General features: G+C 36.0%; 1 protein-coding gene and 1 long non-coding RNA gene across 3 annotated transcripts in view; one reads left to right on the top strand and one right to left on the bottom strand.

Annotated features, from left to right (window-relative positions):
* Nucleotides 1-7836, top strand: part of LOC309631788 — a 49704-nt gene extending 41868 nt beyond the window's left edge. For both annotated transcript variants that reach the window (XR_014246525.1, XR_014246526.1), the window contains one exon: nucleotides 6878-7836. This is a non-coding gene — a long non-coding RNA (uncharacterized lncRNA). The remainder of the gene's footprint in view (nucleotides 1-6877) is intronic.
* Nucleotides 1-19160, bottom strand: part of THSD7A (thrombospondin type 1 domain containing 7A) — a 460930-nt gene that overhangs the window by 48089 nt on the left and 393681 nt on the right. Inside the window, exons 12-13 of the mRNA XM_082398710.1 lie at nucleotides 11969-12163; nucleotides 10238-10501 (exon numbers count right to left, since the gene is read on the bottom strand). Of these exons, the coding sequence (XP_082254836.1) occupies nucleotides 10238-10501; nucleotides 11969-12163 (459 nt within the window). The remainder of the gene's footprint in view (nucleotides 1-10237; nucleotides 10502-11968; nucleotides 12164-19160) is intronic.

The raw sequence follows: 19160 nt of genomic DNA, 5'->3' as shown, positions 1-19160 counted from the left end.
GTGGTCCCTGTGGATTTGAAAATACTGAAAAAAATCATTTAAAAATATTTTCAAAATGAACAGAATATTCTTTTGTAATTATATATTAAGAACTGATAACTTGAAAAGCTGCAGAAACTAAACTACTCTGTATATATCCAAACTCCTATAATCAACTGTTCTACCCAGATTCTTATATTCAATGTATGAAAAGTTATGAATCAACACTGGGCAATCAAAATTTTCATAGTGAAGTGTTCAGGTAAATTTATGTAACTGCAATGAAATGCTATTTTATTTATATTTATTTGTTTTATAGACATATGAAGGCATGTCTCTTCATATCTGCTAAATACCTACAGATTTTCTCAGAAAATTTCAACATTAGTTGTTTTTTTTTTTAATAATTTTATTTATTTTTTACTTTTGGCTGCGTTGGGTCTTCATTGCTGCACGCAGGCTTTCTCCAGTTGTGGTGAGCAGGGGCTACTCTTCATTGTGGTGCACGGGCTTCTCATTGCGGTGGCTTCTCCCATGGCAGAGCACGGGCTCTAGGTGCACGGGCTTCAGTAGTTGTGGCACGAGAGCTCGGTAGTTGTGGCTCACGGGTTCTAGAGCGCAGGCTCAGTAGTTGTGGCACATGGGCTTAGTTGCTCCGTGGCATGTGGGATCTTCCCGGACCAGGGCTCGAACCCATGTCCCCTGCATTGTCAGGTGGATTCTTAACCACTGCGCCAGTAGGGAAGCCCTCAACATTAGTTTTAATTGCTGTGGGATTTTGTAGCTGTTGCTATTCCAATACTGGGAGATTACCCAATGACTAGGCACCTTCAGATTCAGGTAGCATACCTATGTACGAGTTCACCATCAAGGCCATTTCTTATAGCAAACTCTAAAACTCTGTGCTGTATAACAAAGACTTTGGCTGGTCTGTTTCCCCGATTCCTGGGAGGCAGCCTCTAAGCCCTGAAATTTCCTGAGTGATAGGAGTATCTTTTGTTATTCTTGTTGGGCCTCTTCGACTACATGTGAAATTATGATAAGATGTCTAAGGAAGGGATATGATTATACCACCAAACCAAAGACCAACCATGTGTTTAAAAGGTTGGGACTTTAAGCCACTTGATATCCTCCCAAACTCTGGAGAGAGGAGATTGAGTTCAACTGTGTGGTCAATGATTCAATTGATGCCTACAAAATACAACCCCCCAGAAAGCTCTGGATACAAAAGCTCAGGCTGGTAAAGCACATCCATGGGCCAAGAGGGTGATGCCTCCTAGCTCCATGGGGAGACAACATGGACGCCTTGGTTTGGGACCTTCCCAGCCCTCGTCTATGTGTCTCTTCTATCAACTGGTTCTGATTTTTATCCTTTTGCTATAATAAAACTGTAATTGTAATGGTGCTTTCCTGAGTTCTCCGAATCATCCCAGTGAATTATTGAACCTGAGGGGGTAGTGGGAATCCCCAAATCTGTAGCCAGCTGGTCAGAAGTGAGGTTGACCTGGGGACCCTGAAAGTGCACAGCTAGTGTCTGAAGTGAGAGCAGTCTTGCAGAGGACTGAGCCCCTAACCTGTGAAGTTTGGCCCAAATCCAGGTGGTTAGTGTCAGAATTGCATTCTACTTTCAGATGTATATTTTATTAAAAAAGGAAATAAACTTATTTATGAAAGAGCCCGTATCTATAGTTTACTTATTCAGCCAAATTAAAACTTTGGGAATAATTGCATACATTAAGGCATTTATGGACTTTTCCCCCCAAATTTAACATTTATAACTTTAACTAATATTAAAATATTAACTAATATTAAAAATCAGCCCGTGAGCCACAACTGCTGAGCCTGCGCGTCTGGAGCCTGTGCTCCGCAGCAAGCAAGGCCACGATGGTGAGAGGCCCGCGCACCGCAATGAAGAGTGGCCCCCGCTTGCCGCAACTAGAGAAAGCCCTCGCACAGAAACGAAGATCCAACACAGCCAAATAAATAAATAAATAAAAATTAAAAGTGCTAATAATTTTAGAAAAAAAAAATCAGAAAAAAGTTCTAAGAACCCACTTTGGAAGTAGGGCTTTGTCAGCAATATAAACATCATATTTGATGGAGTGTTCAGATTATGAAGTAACGGGAAACAAATTAACTTTGAAATTTAGTAGAGTGATTTTTTTTTAACTTGATCCAATGTAGGGCATTGTTCTTTCAGTCAACAAGAATCATATACTGACACTGAAGTATTTCCAAAGGATAACCTTTAAACTCTAGTTTGCTGGATTCTAGTAAGTGTTAAACATAATTTTTATAAAAAGCATTCTGTGGTCATGTAAGTTGGAAAATTGTTGCGTTAAGCAGGTCTCTTCACCCCGAGCCTTCTTTTTTTTTTTTTTTTTTGCTGATATGAACTGTGAATCTCTAGGAGAATGACTCAGACACTGCATTCTATGCTTATTAGCTTTTTCCTATAGCATCTCACTGGACCAGTGAGAAATAGATCAACAGATCATCATGATACGTTGTAATTATAATGCATTAAAACTGGATTCATGTTTTGAGCTGTACAGAGTTTTAATGTTTAATCAGGCCTTTTTATGTCCATTTCCAGATACGGAAAAAAATGCAAAAGTCAACAAACAAAATACAAAACCCCCAAACTTAAGAAAGTTTCTTCTTAAATTATTTTATACTTTAAAGTTTTAAAGCATTAAAGGTCAAACCTATGGCAAAGGGAGAGGAAACTTATGCAGATAAACTTCCTGAAATTTTTTTTAATGACTATTTTAAACGACCATTTTGTTTTCTGTAAATTAACTAAAATTTCCTGTAAGGGCTAAATTGGCCTTCAATGCGACTACGAAGAAATGGGATAAACATGAAGAGTAACTACAAGTAAAGATCTTCCTTTCAAATTTAACTTTAAAATGCCCACAAATGTGTTGGTGTGCTCTCAGGTTACTTTTTGAGCCCACTGATATGGCTTATGTCTAATATATAGTGCCTTCTTCATGCATTTACCAAAAAAAATTCCTTATGCATAAGCCTTACTCACTACATGACCATTTTGATGATGCTTTGAAGTAGAAAAAGACCTATGTTTTAAGACCTATGTTTTAAGAATGAGACTAAACTCAACTAATGGGACATAGAGCTATACAATTATTTTGGATTGCAGGACATTAATGTAACAGGAATCTATATGAGGGTCAGTATCTTTATGAATTATGAAACCTTATAACACAACATAAGTAATGAACAACTCTGTGATTATATCAATAACATTATCATAGAGATCAGCAAGATTACCACTCCTAGCCATTTCACTGAAATTAGCGTTATCCTTCCTCTAAGGCATTAAGGGGAAAACAGGGTCAGAGGCCAATAGAAAGGATGTGGAGTAAAACATAATAGCAGAAATCGTTGATAAAGGCAAAGATAAACAAATTTTTTTGTTGCTGTCGCAAATAATGAATTGTTCTTGGCAGTTAAATTTATTTTAAGCAGTGAAACACTTTCTTCCTAAAAAGCTGGAAAGCCCAGTAGGTGTATGGGATATTCTGGAGGCTATGTTTGACAGCCTGGCCTGAGGGGCTCCACGGAGCCCAGTTTGAAAACCTTGTAAGTAAGTAACAGATGAGTTGAGGTCTCCGTGACATGGAGCACACAGAATCAAATGATAACACCAGATGTTTTTCCATCACACACGACATGATGGTAGCTGCAGGAAAATTTCCAAGGAGAGTCTCCCTCATCACCTCTCTAGTCCTCCTTCAGGGATCCTGTTAGAAAATAATGCTGGTATCCACACCTTATTTGTACCCACATATCCATAATAGCCCCTTCTTTATTTCCCTGGTTCTTTAAACTTGCAACTGCTACTTCAGGAAAAGTCTGTTCCTCACTCCCTGCCTGTCTTTTACATTTGAAAGGAGAAAGATCTCAATTGTGAATGATGACTGCAAAAGCAATACTAGCTTCATCTGTACTATCAAATGAAAGATTTAAATTCTGAAATGAATTAGACATTAAAAAAAATACTACCAACTGAAAAAGCTTTTCAGAGAAATCAGAACTCCATTTCAGCTTATTTACAAAACTCTATTGCCTTTTCTCCCTGGTTTAATTAAACATGCTCTTCCTCAAATACAAGCATCCACTACGATAGGGCACAATTTCTCACTCAATTTTGTTTCTAATTAACCTCTAATATTAAACTTATATCATCTTCTATAGAATCCCATTACAAAAAGGAATACATTGCAGGTATATTATGGTTGAGTGGTCATGTAGGTTATCCTCAGAATCTACGCTCCTCATATTCATAATTATTTTTATCAGATGTACCCTGAGTTCCACAATGTCTTAGAAGTACATGCTCTTGAACTAAAATCTACTTGTAGATTGAGTACTCTCTGAATTTTAAAAAATTCAATTGGGCACTTGTACCACAAATACACCCAGGATGTATTCCTTTTCTAAGTTTTGTTGATGGTCTTTTTTTTGTTCCTGTAAATTCTAATAGAAAAAATCCCCACACCTGTGGCATGTATACTAGAGTTTCTGACTGAATAAGGCAGCATCTGGTATTTACAGTTCTTTACAACATCAAGGGATGTCATTTAAACATGATACCTGCTTTAAAATCATCCACATCATAACTTTGGGAGGCTGATGAAATAGGATGTAGATCACTTAGGTTTTTAGGCAATAATGTTAAATGCTGCCATATAAGGGTCAGCTATAGTTATAATATGAAAATATTTTATTAAAAAGCTTTTGTTTCCCTTGTAAAATTTGTAGAGCTTTCTTTTTATTGTAATACTTAGTGCTGTAGTGCAAACTACCTATGAAACAACCTGTAAGAAAGACCTTGAGTGCTAGCAAGGGTTTTGCAAAATATCAAATTTTAATGGGCATACTTTGAATCCTACAGATGCTTACAAAACCAACTGATAAAGCCATTCATTAATGTTCAGAAGGTTCTCTGTAATATCATTCGTAAACATACTAGGCAAAGAGAGAAAGCTTTAATTAAGAATTAATATAAATCATTATATTTAAAAATTAATGTTAAAGGGAAATTAATCTTACACTAATAAGGCATTAGACAAACTATGCTGAACAATTCAATAGTGACTACAGTTAAAAGACAAACTGAAATAATTAAAAGGGTGTAATGTGACCTAAAATAAGTAGTACAGCTGTTTAAATGCCAGCATGATGGTCAAATGGCAGTACAAAGTCCTGAGAATTTTAGAGTCATTGGATCATGAATACTGAGTGCACAAAGTCAAATGCACACAACACTTCAATATAATATTGTATTCTGTTTATGAATACAGCAGTAAATAAACCCAGAGCTCTCTCTTATTTCTCTATCTGAACCAAAAAAAGACTTTCCTCAGGGCAGTCATTAACTTGCCAATATCCTTTCCACAGAAGATCCTATAGACTCATTCTGTTTTCAGAATCATACCTAAACAGGCATTCACTTTATAAAGACCCATCTTTACAAATTTCAAAAGTTTCCTAATGTTCTCTTGCCCACAACTGGTAAGCAAGTGAACTATCTCCTGTGAGGTGTTGATTATTTTGCCTAAGACAGCATCACATTGTGATCCTCTAGGAAATGATCTTCATAGGCCTTTCGCACCAAGGTTAATAAAGCTCATGATCCCTACCAAACCCTGTGAGTGTCTGCATGACCCAGAGAAGTAGTCTTAAACTTTAAATGTGTTATAGAACCCCCTGGGGACCTTGTCAGAATGCAGATTCCCATTCAGCAGGTCTGCAATGTAGGTTGAATTTTGCATTTCCAATGGTTTTTTCCTGTGACACCTATGCTGCTGCTCTGTAGATGGCACTCTGAGTAGGAAGGGTTTAAATCCTAGTTGGCAAATGACAGCCCAGGCTGACAGCCTGTTTTTGTAAATAAAGTTTTACTGGAACATAATTGTGTAATTCACTCATATATTGTCTATGGCTGCTTTCATTCTATAACTGCAGAATTGGGTAGTTGTTACAGAGACTTTTTAGCCTGCAGAGCCTGAAATATTTGTTATCTGGACCTTTAGGAAAACATTTGATAACAAGTAATCTAACCAAATAGCTGATTCTTGAGTTTCCTCATGGGCTCTCCAAATTGGTATTTGATAGGTATCAAAGCAACATATTACTTTTAGGCGATACGATACCTATGTGTATTAAACAGCAGGGGCTCAGGAAGAACAGTCATATCAGATAGGCCTTTCTGCTTACTTGATATTAACAGATGATAAAATATCACAAATAAAATTGAATTCAATTTTAGAATATCTATTGATAGTACATTATGGCTTAAACTCCCTATAAGGAACAGCAAAGACAAATTTGCTGAGAGTAAAGATTCAAGAGAAGTGTCTGGAAGGAATTATGTAACTCAAAGGGCTGAAGACTTCAGCATCTGACATTTTTACACTTTATCCAATTCGCCTTCAAAGTGTTCCTTTGAGATAAATCTAATAGAAATGTTATTGCTTATTTTCTCAAGGAAAGATGAGTGGACACAAAGAGAATTAAATGAACATTCCATACTCCCAATTAAAGTTGTAAACACAGGCTGGGAAAAAGCAAGTTGTCACAATTACTAATATAAACCAAGAGATTAAGCTGTTGTCCAAACCTGGTGTTGTACAAAGCAGGCAATTCTGAACAATAAGCTTTAAACTGGAATAAAGAGACTTACCAATATCGATATTACTGGACTAATTCAGTGGAATGGGTGTGTGACTATTATTTCTTCTACCTACCAATTAGTAGGAGGAGAGAAGCATAAATATTTGATGAATATCATATAGAAAGTTTGTGGCATGTATATAGTTTATTCCAAAGATCTTAGTTGTTCTCAATGATCTGTTTGATTATATTCCAGAACTGTGACACAGAGGGAAGGACACTGTCTGGAAAAAAGGAAGCGTCCAAGCCTGATTGTGGATCAAATACAGCTACAAAAATTCTCTCCACCTCTTCACTCACTCATTCATTCTTTCTACAAATATTTACTAAGCACCTACCGTTCTAGGTGCTTGGGATACATGAGTGAATAAAGTAGTCCAAGATACCCTCACCAATCTACATTTTTGTACAGGATGAAACATAAATAATAAATACAATAAATAAGTAAATTATATGGTATGTTATAGAGTGATACATGCTTTTGAAATACAAAAAGTAGAGCAGAATAAGAGCTTTTGGGAGATCTGGGTAGGATTGAGGGGCAGCATAATAAAATTCTATCACTTATGTTTAAATGAAAATCTTGTACATGTGTACCTTGCATAAGCTAGGTTACCTCTAACATTCTTTAAAATATCAAGATTAAATGATATAATAAAAAAAGTTCCAGAAATTCTACCTCTTGTTCTGTGAAATTTTAGAAGTGATTAACTTGAGAAGTACCTAGTACTATGTGCCAAGGCAATCAATTTCTAGTGAACCAATTAATTAAGATCTCAGAGTATTCTAGCAGTAAGTAGAAAATGTGTAATTTGGTTTTTTAATGATTTATAATCCGTTGCTAATAGTGACACCATTCAAGATTTCATACCAAAAGTAAATATACATAATTTGTATTATGATATCAGGATAGATAAATGCCAAAAATGTATTTATATATCAACATTTGTGCAGGAACTATATTTAATACCATATATCAGGATGGATGAACACTTACGTGGCTCCCAAGGTATACTTTAAGATCTGATTTTTGGAGTATTGATATATTGCATTTCAGTACAGAGTCTATTCTTATGAGAAATTCCAGACATAATAGAATTGTGCCTCGAGTTTCAGACATTAAAAAAAAAAAAAAAAGGGTGACCACATGGGAAATGACCTAAAATAATATACTTAAGCTGAAGAAAGTCAAACTGTTTTATCAGTATAATAACTGATAATATGATCTACAGATGGATAACACAGATTAAGTAGAAATGCCATAAGGCCACTACTGAATAGGGTAGGGGATTAATGTCTTTGTACTGCATACATGTGAGGATCAATTTTATGTTTAAACTGAAAGCCGTAAGAGACTTTTTCTTGAAAGCCACTTTCAACCCCATTCCCACCATTCATCTGGAAGCTGCTTGGGCTGAGCAAAGGCAGTGGTCATAGAAACTGCAAGTTCGCGCATGCCTAGGATAGAGCATCAAAGTGACAGCACTCCACTATCACTATCGGCATTGACAGAACAGCAGCAGTAATTCCCAAGAAATCAGGCAAGAGACACTCAATTTCCTCAGACTTTGAGTAAAAATGTTAGTAGACGCTAAAATATCCCATTGGACATCCATCTTAGATCAGATTTAAGGAGAAAGGAGTGATGTTGGATAGACACAAAGAACTAAACTGGAACAGTTCACTTAAACATCTTAGATTCTTTCACAATCTCCATGAAGTTCAGTGCTGCCAGGGACCCATCTTTTTTTCTACATGTGCTTTTCTTCTAGAATATACTACTGAATTCTTCATGCTTTGAATTGACAGTGCTGAGGCAGAAAGTCTACTGCCTTTGGCCAATTTCAGTTTTTCTGTACTTTTACTTTTTTCAAGGGATCAAATATTTTCGTGAGAGTCACAAGATATTTTTAAAGTTGTTTTTTTTTTTTTTTCTAAAAATAAGATTGACTCAAGTGTCTTACTGAAGCTCTCATGCATCTAATTAACAGGTCAAGGTAAAGTGAGAATATATGAGAGTCATTTTGAAAGCTCAAAGGTTATGTTAAAAACAAATGATTATCTTGGTGATTCACTATGCATAACAATTTAAAATGTGAGCGAACACTTACATGCTACATTTCAGGAGAAACATTTTTAAAGTGATCTTCACTTCTAACTATGATATTCTACATTATTATATCAGCTCAGAATGCGAAGTGCATTTACATTTTTCCTGGTATCTAATTAATAGCACCTATGTTATTTGATATAGAGAATAAAAAACTCAATTACTCTTACAGAAGTTTTTCAAGGCTTACTAAACTCTTTTTAGTTATTGTTCTAAATGCATGGGATAATCTTAAACATAGCAATGCATGCATGCAAAATACTTATATCTAGAGCTTCAACATAAAGGACTCTTATGATGGGGGCTTATATCACTAAGACTTTGATAAAACAGTAATTATGAGATAAGGTAAAAAAATAAAAGTCAGGGTTTTGGGAAACTGTTTTGGGGACAGATTTAAGAGATTCCATAAATGTGTCACCATGATACCCCATAATGGTTTATATATGTGAGATGGTCCTATTAGTTCATGTTGTTTTCTGAACCATATAATAAAAATGGAGGAGCACTTTTCCAACAGCAGAAGTTACTTCAGCGAGGTTGGAGGGTAACTCCCATATCCCTCTCTCCCAGTAATTTAACTTATCTTTGTTAGGTCACCTCCGTGAAGAGAGGGGAATCAGTGTCCAGTGTTTGCAAATATGTGACATCCACGATTCAGGCTGACCCACTGTAAACTGATCTCATTCCATAATAAAAGGACAGATACATTAACATAAAACAATGAAGAAATATTGCTTAAGGCTGACTGTATTATGATGTAGAACCAAAGAGTCACTGCATACTCTGGTCAAAACCACTCTTTATAAACTTTGGGCAATTCAATTATTGTCACAGTATTTTAGCCTTCTTTTTGATTTTTTGTTTGTTTGTTTGTTTGGAAATCAAAAGTTTCCCAAGTGTATGTACCTTTTTCTAGTTTTGTTTGTTTGGGCCAATCTCAGCTTAATGAGGAATAAACGAGATGTTTGAGTTTTCACCAACTGCAGCTTTCAGTCTTTCTCCTCTGCCACGTGATATCTTAGGCACGTCGTAAATCTTGCCAGTTCGGTTATTAAAAGTCTGTCTAGTTTAACACTTTATTCTCAAATTAAATTCAATCTTCTCTTCTCCTCCCTCCTTTTCTGTACACGGACTTCGTGTGGATTGCTGAGCCTATTCAGTAGACTCTGGATCTGCCCCAGGGGAGGTTTCTGGCACCATTTTTGCCTACATGTAAGGCTTCCTTATCACCAACTTTGGGACCTAGTTGCCAACTTCTAGACAACAAGTGCCACCGAATGTCCTGTTACATATAAATGATATATCAATACAGAGTGGTGCCCCTAATGTTCAATTTAGAACACACTCCTGTAAACTTTCATTTCTCTCCATTCTGATACACTTGCATTTTACCTCCACCCCCAAAGACAGCAAATGTATAACAGTGAAGAAAAGTTGGATTACCATGGCTGTTACATCTGGATGTCTCCACGAGTCTGCCATTTTGATCGTAGCACGCCATTGCTTGGTAACGATATCCTTGACCACATTCCTTGATGTCTCCTTGTACCTTCATTCCCAGCAACACTTCCACTTTCCCCTCTGGCAAAATGCAGTCTGACCAGTTCCCCACAGGCTGTGCATTATACTTGTCACAGGGACAATACTGCGTCTCAATCAGGGGGTACAAATGAGAATTTTTACATTTTTCCTTCTTTTTACTTTTTCCTGTGGAGAAAATTAAGTTGGAAAATATCAGCATTAATATCAAGCATCCCTAAGTTTTCTCCTTTCCTAAACTTCCTTTATCTTTAACCGTATTCAACAGTAGCCTATAAATAAATGCTATTTTCCCCCCTCCGTAGCGCTTTCTATGTAGGCTTTTGTTAGAACTGGGCGCTTTGCATAGTGAAATTTCTCTTATTTTCTCACTTAAAAATAGCCCATTTTGAATAAGGCACTAACTGTTGTGCTGAATTTTACACTCCTCAAAATGATTAAAATCCTCTCAAGTGATCATGTGCTTTCACTGACTGGGGAGTTTGAGGTAACTGCACAATTCTCTCCTTTATAACATGTGCAAAAATATGAAATGGAGAGAGAGAGTCACTGCACTGACATGCACAGTTAAGTAACTCTGTTAAATCCGAATAGATGGCTTAGTTATACAGGATTATGATTCAGAAAGTGAGATTTTTGCATTTACTTTTCTGATTGTGATTTTGCATCTTTCAGTATTTCTGAAAAATAATCACTTTGACATACTTGGTGATTAATGTAGGAAATAATAATATTCAAAATGAAGATATTTAATATCACAATAAAAATATTAGAAATGGTTTGTGTATAAATCTAAATAAATTCCCTTTTAAAATAAAAAACCTTGATTATAACAGTAATATGTGCCTGAAAAATATCATTATTTTAATTAGATCATAATTTATATTATATCATATATGTTATATACTTTTAATTATACTGCATGTAACTAATTACATATGTTTTACGTATATTTATCTCTAACTTTCATAAGCTGCCTTATATAATTTTCAACAGTCTTCATTATGACAGCTGGATCATTTTACAACTTTAAATTCTGAATACTCTACTAGCACCAATATTTTTAGGTTTCTTTTGCCACTGACAATATTTTTGAGTGCATCAGAGTTTAGTTCATTATGACGGCTCCTGTTCCTGCTCGTTATATTACAGCTTTTTGTCATTGTGACTACCTTTTAAAATGTGTTTTCAGGAACAGAATTAATGCCATATTTCTCTTCCAGGATATGAAGGATAATCTGAGGCTGTGACAGTGAGAATGGCTTAAGAAAGTGAAGTGGCAACCTTTCCCCATATTCCTAAAAAACTCTTCTCCAAGTACTTCACTGTCTGTAGGTAATCCACCAAAGGTACATGTTTAAACCAAAAATTAATCTACCGCGTATTGTATAGGGAGACAGAGTTCAGTTTTCAAGGCTACTTTTTCTTTCTACTAAAGGTACATAATGCATCTGTCACTGCCAACTTACATCAAAATACGGCTCCGAATCCACTGCTGTATTATGTGTTAGTGTAACAATAATAACGCATATCTGTGCATTTTCCAAATACATTGTCAGAACTATCTTGGCCTGACTTTTTACTGTGTTTTTCCGCCTTGACAAGTGTTGGCTTTGGCATCCCAATTATTCTTACCAACAATGGTGCGCTTTCTGGTCCTAACTGCACCACAGTCTCCATTGCATGAAGAAAACTTGGACCAGCTGGTAAACTGACAGTCATCTTGGCAGGGGATCTGGCAGGCTTGGGTGAGGGCTGGCACGGGGCCTGCATACCGGAGACATTCATGGATACCAGTCTGTCCACCATCTTGCTTTCGACAAGTAATGGCTAAAGGAAAAGCAAAAAGCTGTTTATCATGAATCTGAATGTCTGTAATCACTCTGTAATTTAGGAATTAACCTAACATTTCTTACTCAGTCAAAGGAGTCCTCTTTTAATTCTTTATTTGCAGCAGAAATCTGGTAGGAGTGTTTTTAGTAATCACGGTAGTCATTAAATTGATCCTATAGGATTTTTTAAATAACAGATAACCCTCAGACACACACACACACACACACACACACTTAGCAGTTTTTATTAGATGCTATTAAGGATTTCACGTCACATGTGGAATATACTTAGAAATGAATTAAGAGACAAATAAATAATACATGGGTTCTGATAATAGTTTATGCTGAACTAAACATATTCATGGTGGTGCTGGGAGACACCGCATACCTTTAATAGTTGTTTTCATACCGTTGTCCACTCTGGGATTTCTATACAGAAGGGTCTTAATGGCAGCAAATTGGTTGGAAGGTTTGGGTGGAGAGAGAACACTTATGAAACTTGTGAAGCTCCATTTGCATAGAAAGCATGTTTTTGTTTTTTAAATTACGCTCAAAGTTTGTTGTGATGGCTTTGAAGTGGTTAGTGGTTAATGGGAGGAGGCGGTGTCAAAGTTCCCCACTTCCCTGTGTGTACAAATTCTTCACATGCACAAAGAACCACCATGAATTTAAAATGAAGACAAAAACTTTTAGCAATCTTAATCTATCATATCATAATTGACATTTCCAACAATTACATATGGACTCTCCAAAAACAGTCAAGTAATTTTGGCTTATATATATTATTTTCCCCAAGACATTGTTCTACTGAATTTTTTAAACCAAGTCATAGTTGTATTATGTATTGAACATAAATGTAGAATTGCTTAAAGGTAACAGGTCTTAATGAAAAAGAGCAAGTGATGTTTAAGTCCTCTTTCTCCCTCAGCCATTTCCCGCTGTTGGTTTTAGAAATACTTCATTTTTTTTTTTTGGAGGAAGCAGATGAAACATTTAGACCTCGGTCCTGAAGTTAAGTCTTCACTGAACTAGCTTAAATGGCCCAGTCAGACTGATTTACATGGCACTTTCAGGTTTGTGGTCTCGGCTGACACTGCAGCTGGTCTCTGCCCTGCTCAGAATTCTATCATCATGAAACTAAGATGAAGGAGCCTGGCATTTTGATCCTAAATTACAGTTAGGGCACACAGGGCCCCAGGTTGGACAAGACTCTCTGGATCTGTACACTAAAACTTAACACCCAGTAGTATAGGACTGTGTGATGGGGTGTGTAAAAAGATTTAACAGTTTTAGCAAAGGAAGCCTTTCTCTGTGTAGGTGAACACAACTTGTCTCAACTGCTGTAGGAAAAGTTACATAATTGTGCAAATGTAGGTGAAAACTCACCTATCTCTTAGCTATAGATATCTCTTCATTTAATATGTGCAACATTGGAAGAGCCAATTTGTATGACTAGACAGCGGTCCCTGAATTTTACAGATATGAAAACCTGGCTGAGTGGACTGTAGTAGCCTTTAGGAAGGTTATATGACAGGAAAAAATATTAAGTGCTCCAAAGAGACTCTCACCACTTGGGAGAGGAGTTGTCTGGTGCACTGTGGTTATCAGACCAGTGTAAGGTAGAGGCTCTCAAATCAAGCTGCGGATGATAATCACCTGGATAGCTTTTGGAAAAATGTCTATGCCCTTGCTAGACTCCAACATTCTGATTTAATTGGTTGAGGACAGGGTCCCAGACATTAACATCTTTTTAAAGTTCCCTGATGATTCAAACACGCAGCAGTAGGTAGTGTATTTCCACTGGCATCAGAAATACCTGGAATGCTATTAAAGTTGAAGATTCTTAGATTCATTCCAGAGCTCCTGAATGAGATCTCTGTGTGTGAGGTCAAGGAAAATGCATTTATTTTCAAGTTGCTCAGATGTTCCTTATGCACATTCAAGCTTAAGGCCTATGAGCCTGAGTATTCGAGTCACTAGGATATGTTTGCCTGAGACTTGTGACTAAAACTGAAGGTCATTTGGTACCCCCAATCACCCTGGCACTGTGCCAAGCTTTGGGAAACAAAGGCTGAGCATGTAGGAGGGAACTAAGGGGAGCTTAAACTTGGAGTACAAGGAGTGGACCAAAAAGAGCATCCATGTAGCTTGGAAGAATGTTATCTGCGGATTGGTATAGGAGGAATCCATAAAATGCAGTATATTAATAAGCTGACGTGATTTTGCAATTCTCTCTACACTTGCTTAAACAGTTTATACACAGTAAGCTCTGATAGTTTGTGGGCAAAGTTGCCCAAGGATGCTCAAGAGGAAGGATGGATAAAGAGGAAAATATTAGGCTTTTACTGATCAGAATATGTAGGAACCTCAAGAATGATTAATTTGGAAAATAAGAAATTTGACCATCAGAACTCTAAGCTATGAAGAGGGTCACACTACAAAATTAAATTTATGTTGTTTGAAATAAGCCTACTTTTATCTAAGCATTCCAATTTGGTTCTCTGAAATAGAGACTTGACTATAAATCTTTTAAACTAAATGAAATTGCCTTAAGTTCTCCTTTAAGGTTTTCTCTCTAAGGTTCCCTGTTACAAATTTTATTTCATAATTGCTCCAACCATCGTCACATTAAGGGACACCAAAAAACCAAAATAAAATAAAGTAAAACCACTATCAATACAATTCCAGAAACTAATTTCTTCTGTGCAAATCTATACCATTTACGTAAATCTAAAGCCTATAACCTGCAGTACGTAAAATCTCAAAAAGTATCTCAAGTAGGTGAAAAGAAACGATGTGTAAAATTCCCAAATCTGTACTCAGAAACCCACTCAGCACGTCACTCCCCTTACCTGAGCATTTAGACAGAGTACCTTGAGTAAATTACTCATGCCGTGTGATCCAAACAAGTAGCAACGGTACCATTCGTACAATATATTGAAGTTTATCACACATCTCAACTTGTTTCTATTGTGACTTGGAGGAAATACAACAATTCAAACACAGGAATGTAATCTGAAATGAACTTCCTGCTATTAGGGTGAAGAAAACATAAATGTTTGGAAAGGAAACCATCTGGTCTCTCAACTTTATAAATCTTAAAAATCATTTTTAAGGCACTGAAACCAGGGTGGTTTTAACTGTAGAAAAGATGCGTCATCCTAAGCATGGTTTCCTTGCACACCAGAAAGCTACACATACCCAGACAATTGTATTTGTATTTACAGGTGCAGGATGCATATCTTGTGTATAATGATTATGCAAGTTTTCTTTGGGCTGAGGCCTTGTTAGGAAGAAGGGCCAAAACCCATGTTGCCCTATGGATGAATTACCATGAAAATGACCATGAAAGATTCTTAGTGAGGTCGGCATATATCAAAATAATTATTTTAAAGTAAAATTCCATCTTTAACTCTAGGCTGATTATATCCATCTGTTTTATTTAAATTTTATTTTATTTATATGAAGCACAGAAGTTAAGTGTCACAGACAGGCTGCTTCCAGCAGGCTGAAAACCTAGGAGACATTTATATGACTACTTTGTGGCTTACTTATAAATTAAGCTAGGCAAGCTCAGCCCATCAATACTGAGGGAATGTTGGAAAGATGAGCAAGAAAGCCAGTTTCTTCAACAAATAAATGCCCTGAGAAAGGGAGCTCAAATTGTTAGATTAAAAGTGACTGAAGAAATATTCTAGCCAAACGCAATGTGGAGACGTTTATGAACCCTGATTTGAACAAACTGATTGTAAACAGGCATTTTTGAGTCAATGGGGGAAAATTAAACGTGGTATGAATATTAGACATGGTATGAATTATTCAATTTTGTTTAGTGTTATAATAATACTCTTGCTATGTTTAAAAATATTAGGTATTTATGGATGATGTATATCTTACCTGGGAGTTGCTTTACAATCCTCCAGCAAAATCTCTTTAAGGCTATGAGGAGTGGCAGATGACCAAGAGTGACAGCATGTTAAAATCTGTTGAAGCTCTGTGAGTGATGACTACACGACTAGTATTCATTACCACAGTCTCTCTACTTTTGTGTATCTTTGAAACTTCCCATGAATTTAAATAAAAATGATTAATAAGTAGAATAAGTAGAGTCAATTCCAGAATGTTTTCATGTAAGTTGAATTTTGAGCTATGTTTTAAAGAGGAGACTAATAAAGGTTCCTGAAATGAAAGGGAATAGATAACATTGGTTTGAGCTAAAAGGACATGGATATCTGCGTTATGCATATATGAGTATGTAAATGGAAGGCTACCGATGCAGCTCTGAAGTAAATCTAATAGAATTCAGAATGGAGTTGCTCATCTTCATTTTCTTGAAGAGGAATGAAACGCCCTTATTATTCAGGATGCACAAAAAGAAGGAGTTCTATTGGTCTGTGGATTGCCCTTTGGCATGCAAGATCATGTTGTCATTTCGTTTGAATAATCAGAGTGAAATAAATGACTAGATCTAAAATGTGCACACAGAAGTTCATTACAGGAAACAGAATAAGATCAATGCCCGAGTGCAGTGAAAACTGTTGGATTATTTGTAACAAAGAGTTCAAGGAGCTCTGAGACCTTATTTATTAAACTGAGCCATATTAACACGGTTTATCCCACAGCAACAGCATCTGGGTAGCCCTGGAGACAGAGTATTTTCACCAGACTGAGTGATTAGAGGAGTGATTTTTTTCCTATGGTGTTACAAAAAAAATGACAATAGTGAGAATGAATCATGTAGAAATAAAAAAGAAAAAGCTTAATGTGAGTGGGAGCTAGTTACCAAGAGACCTAATTGTGCTTAGAAATAAGACCAAACCTATAAATAATGCAAGAGGGCTCCAGTTGTTTACTAGGTGGATTTAATGATCCTAGTCTTTCTCTGTGTGGAAGAGATTTTCACTGACAAGTTTGCCAAATTACACTTCCTAATTACAATTTGTGAATGTAACTCTGGCAGAAGGGAAAGAAATGCACTTTTCTTTCTTATTGATCCTAAATAGTTACCAATGATCCCTAGTCTTATTGATGCTCATAATATATGCAAAAGTCCTTCTCTGTGGACTTACTAGGAAATAATAATCAGCTCCCCATGGAGTAGCTTAGACCAAGGTCAGCTAGATCCTTGATTGGGATCTGGAAAGGGTTAACTAACTGCATCACAACGAACCAACTAACTGGGCATTGAGGAACCATCACAAAGACAGACATCCTGGTGTCAAGCTTATTTTATCAGCTATTTAAAAAATAGCAAATGCTAATCATCATTTTATGACAGGACTCTCATAGAGAGATAAAACAAAACCAAAATCCCCAAATCAGCTAGAATGCTAATAGTCACAGAAAATTAGAGGAAGCCATTTAAAAGTAGAAATAATTCTAGAAGTTTTAAATAACAGCTTATATAAATGAAGAGTACAAAAATATTACACGGTAATTAATAAGTATATTAGCCCAAAGAAGAGTTTAAAAATCACGTCTGTGCAAAATTTCTTTAAAGCAAGCTCTTTGACTCTTTTTTACCTAGTTCTTTTTCTGTTTCCATTATTTTCATTCCTATTATATAACAATCTCTGAAAATTAACAGATTAATGTGAGTTACTGAGATAAACTGGCCCAGATATTCTGGGCCTAACTTCAACAATGCCTCTAAGGTATAATCTTTTAAAAAGAACAAAGTGGACCAGAATTTAAGCAAAAGAGTGATGCGAAAGGTGTCAATATAGTTTAAGCTACTTAATTTAAGCATAAGATTTAAGCATATTTGCTCACAAAAAATAACAGCATAAATTGTAGTTAAATACTTATATCTCACATTCTACAAATTCACATGGATTTAATTTTGGTGGAGGGAAAATTAGAACTTTCTTTCTTATTCCTAGGCTTTCCTTGAATAACCTTTTTAACGAATAAGTGATGTTGGGTGAGGACTCCCAGGACCAGGAGGGTCCCTGCCACGTAAGGCATATAATTAAAGTTTTTTTTCTTTTTTCTGTGGTCTGGATTTGAGAATACATCTGAATCATGCTGGCTTCCACATAAAGAGATTGATGTCAAATCTCAGTGACAGGTTAACATTACAGTGGACATTCCTTGGCAGGCAAGGATACAGAGGGGGTGGGGGATTACGATAGGTAGGGTTGACCCTGGGGATTATTAACTCTAGCTCCATCTGATTTATAGAAAGTACACTTGGCAGGAAATAGCATTAAGATCAACACAGAGATTGAGCAAGAGTAAATTTGAAATTATTTTTATAACATCCCAGCATCTAATCGATGATATTTTTGCATCATATTCCTGGTATAAATATGTCACAAAGTAATAAACACTGGAATTATTTATATATACATATACACACACACACACAGATACACACACACAGACACACACATATATACACATTTTAAGTAGTAGTGACATTGTCCTTTAGGGCAGTCAGAGAGAAAAAAATAAGTAAATTGTCCAAAATTGTCATTAATATGAGCCACCTCTTTTATTTTGAATGCAAAGGTAATGATAACTCTAGCTACGGCTAGTATGGCTATGTTTCAGTGACATAGTCACTGATCAATCAATAACTTAGCCCTCTAAATGCCATCTGAATTGTAGAAATGTGAGCAGAGAGAAGAGACAGCAGAGGTTACAGTTCCATTAAAAGTTTATACACAAGTGACTTGAATAGCATGAAGCAAATAGAACCGGTTTATACACTTAAAAATTAAATAGATTGTGGACATAACTTCACGTTATTTGCATTTCTTTTATTGACAATATTATAGGAAAGATGCCTATTTCAAAAGCCCTCTAAAATTTCCCTGTGAGATTTAAGAATGATTTAAGTTTTAAAATTGCAAAATCCTGTTAATTCTGTCTTTAAAATACCTCTTTCTCCTCTCTCTTTTTCATTCTTATACCATTAGATAAAATTTCCTGGAATACACCATCCTCGATATTCAAAGCCTTGCTAAAATTCTTTACTACTTCTAACTTCC

Source organism: Balaenoptera borealis (genome assembly GCF_965194805.1).
Source record: "Balaenoptera borealis genome assembly, chromosome: 7".
Classification (NCBI taxonomy): Eukaryota; Metazoa; Chordata; class Mammalia; order Artiodactyla; family Balaenopteridae; genus Balaenoptera; species Balaenoptera borealis.
Note: the sequence above shows the minus strand (reverse complement) of the source record. Positions and strands in the feature narration are given on the sequence as shown.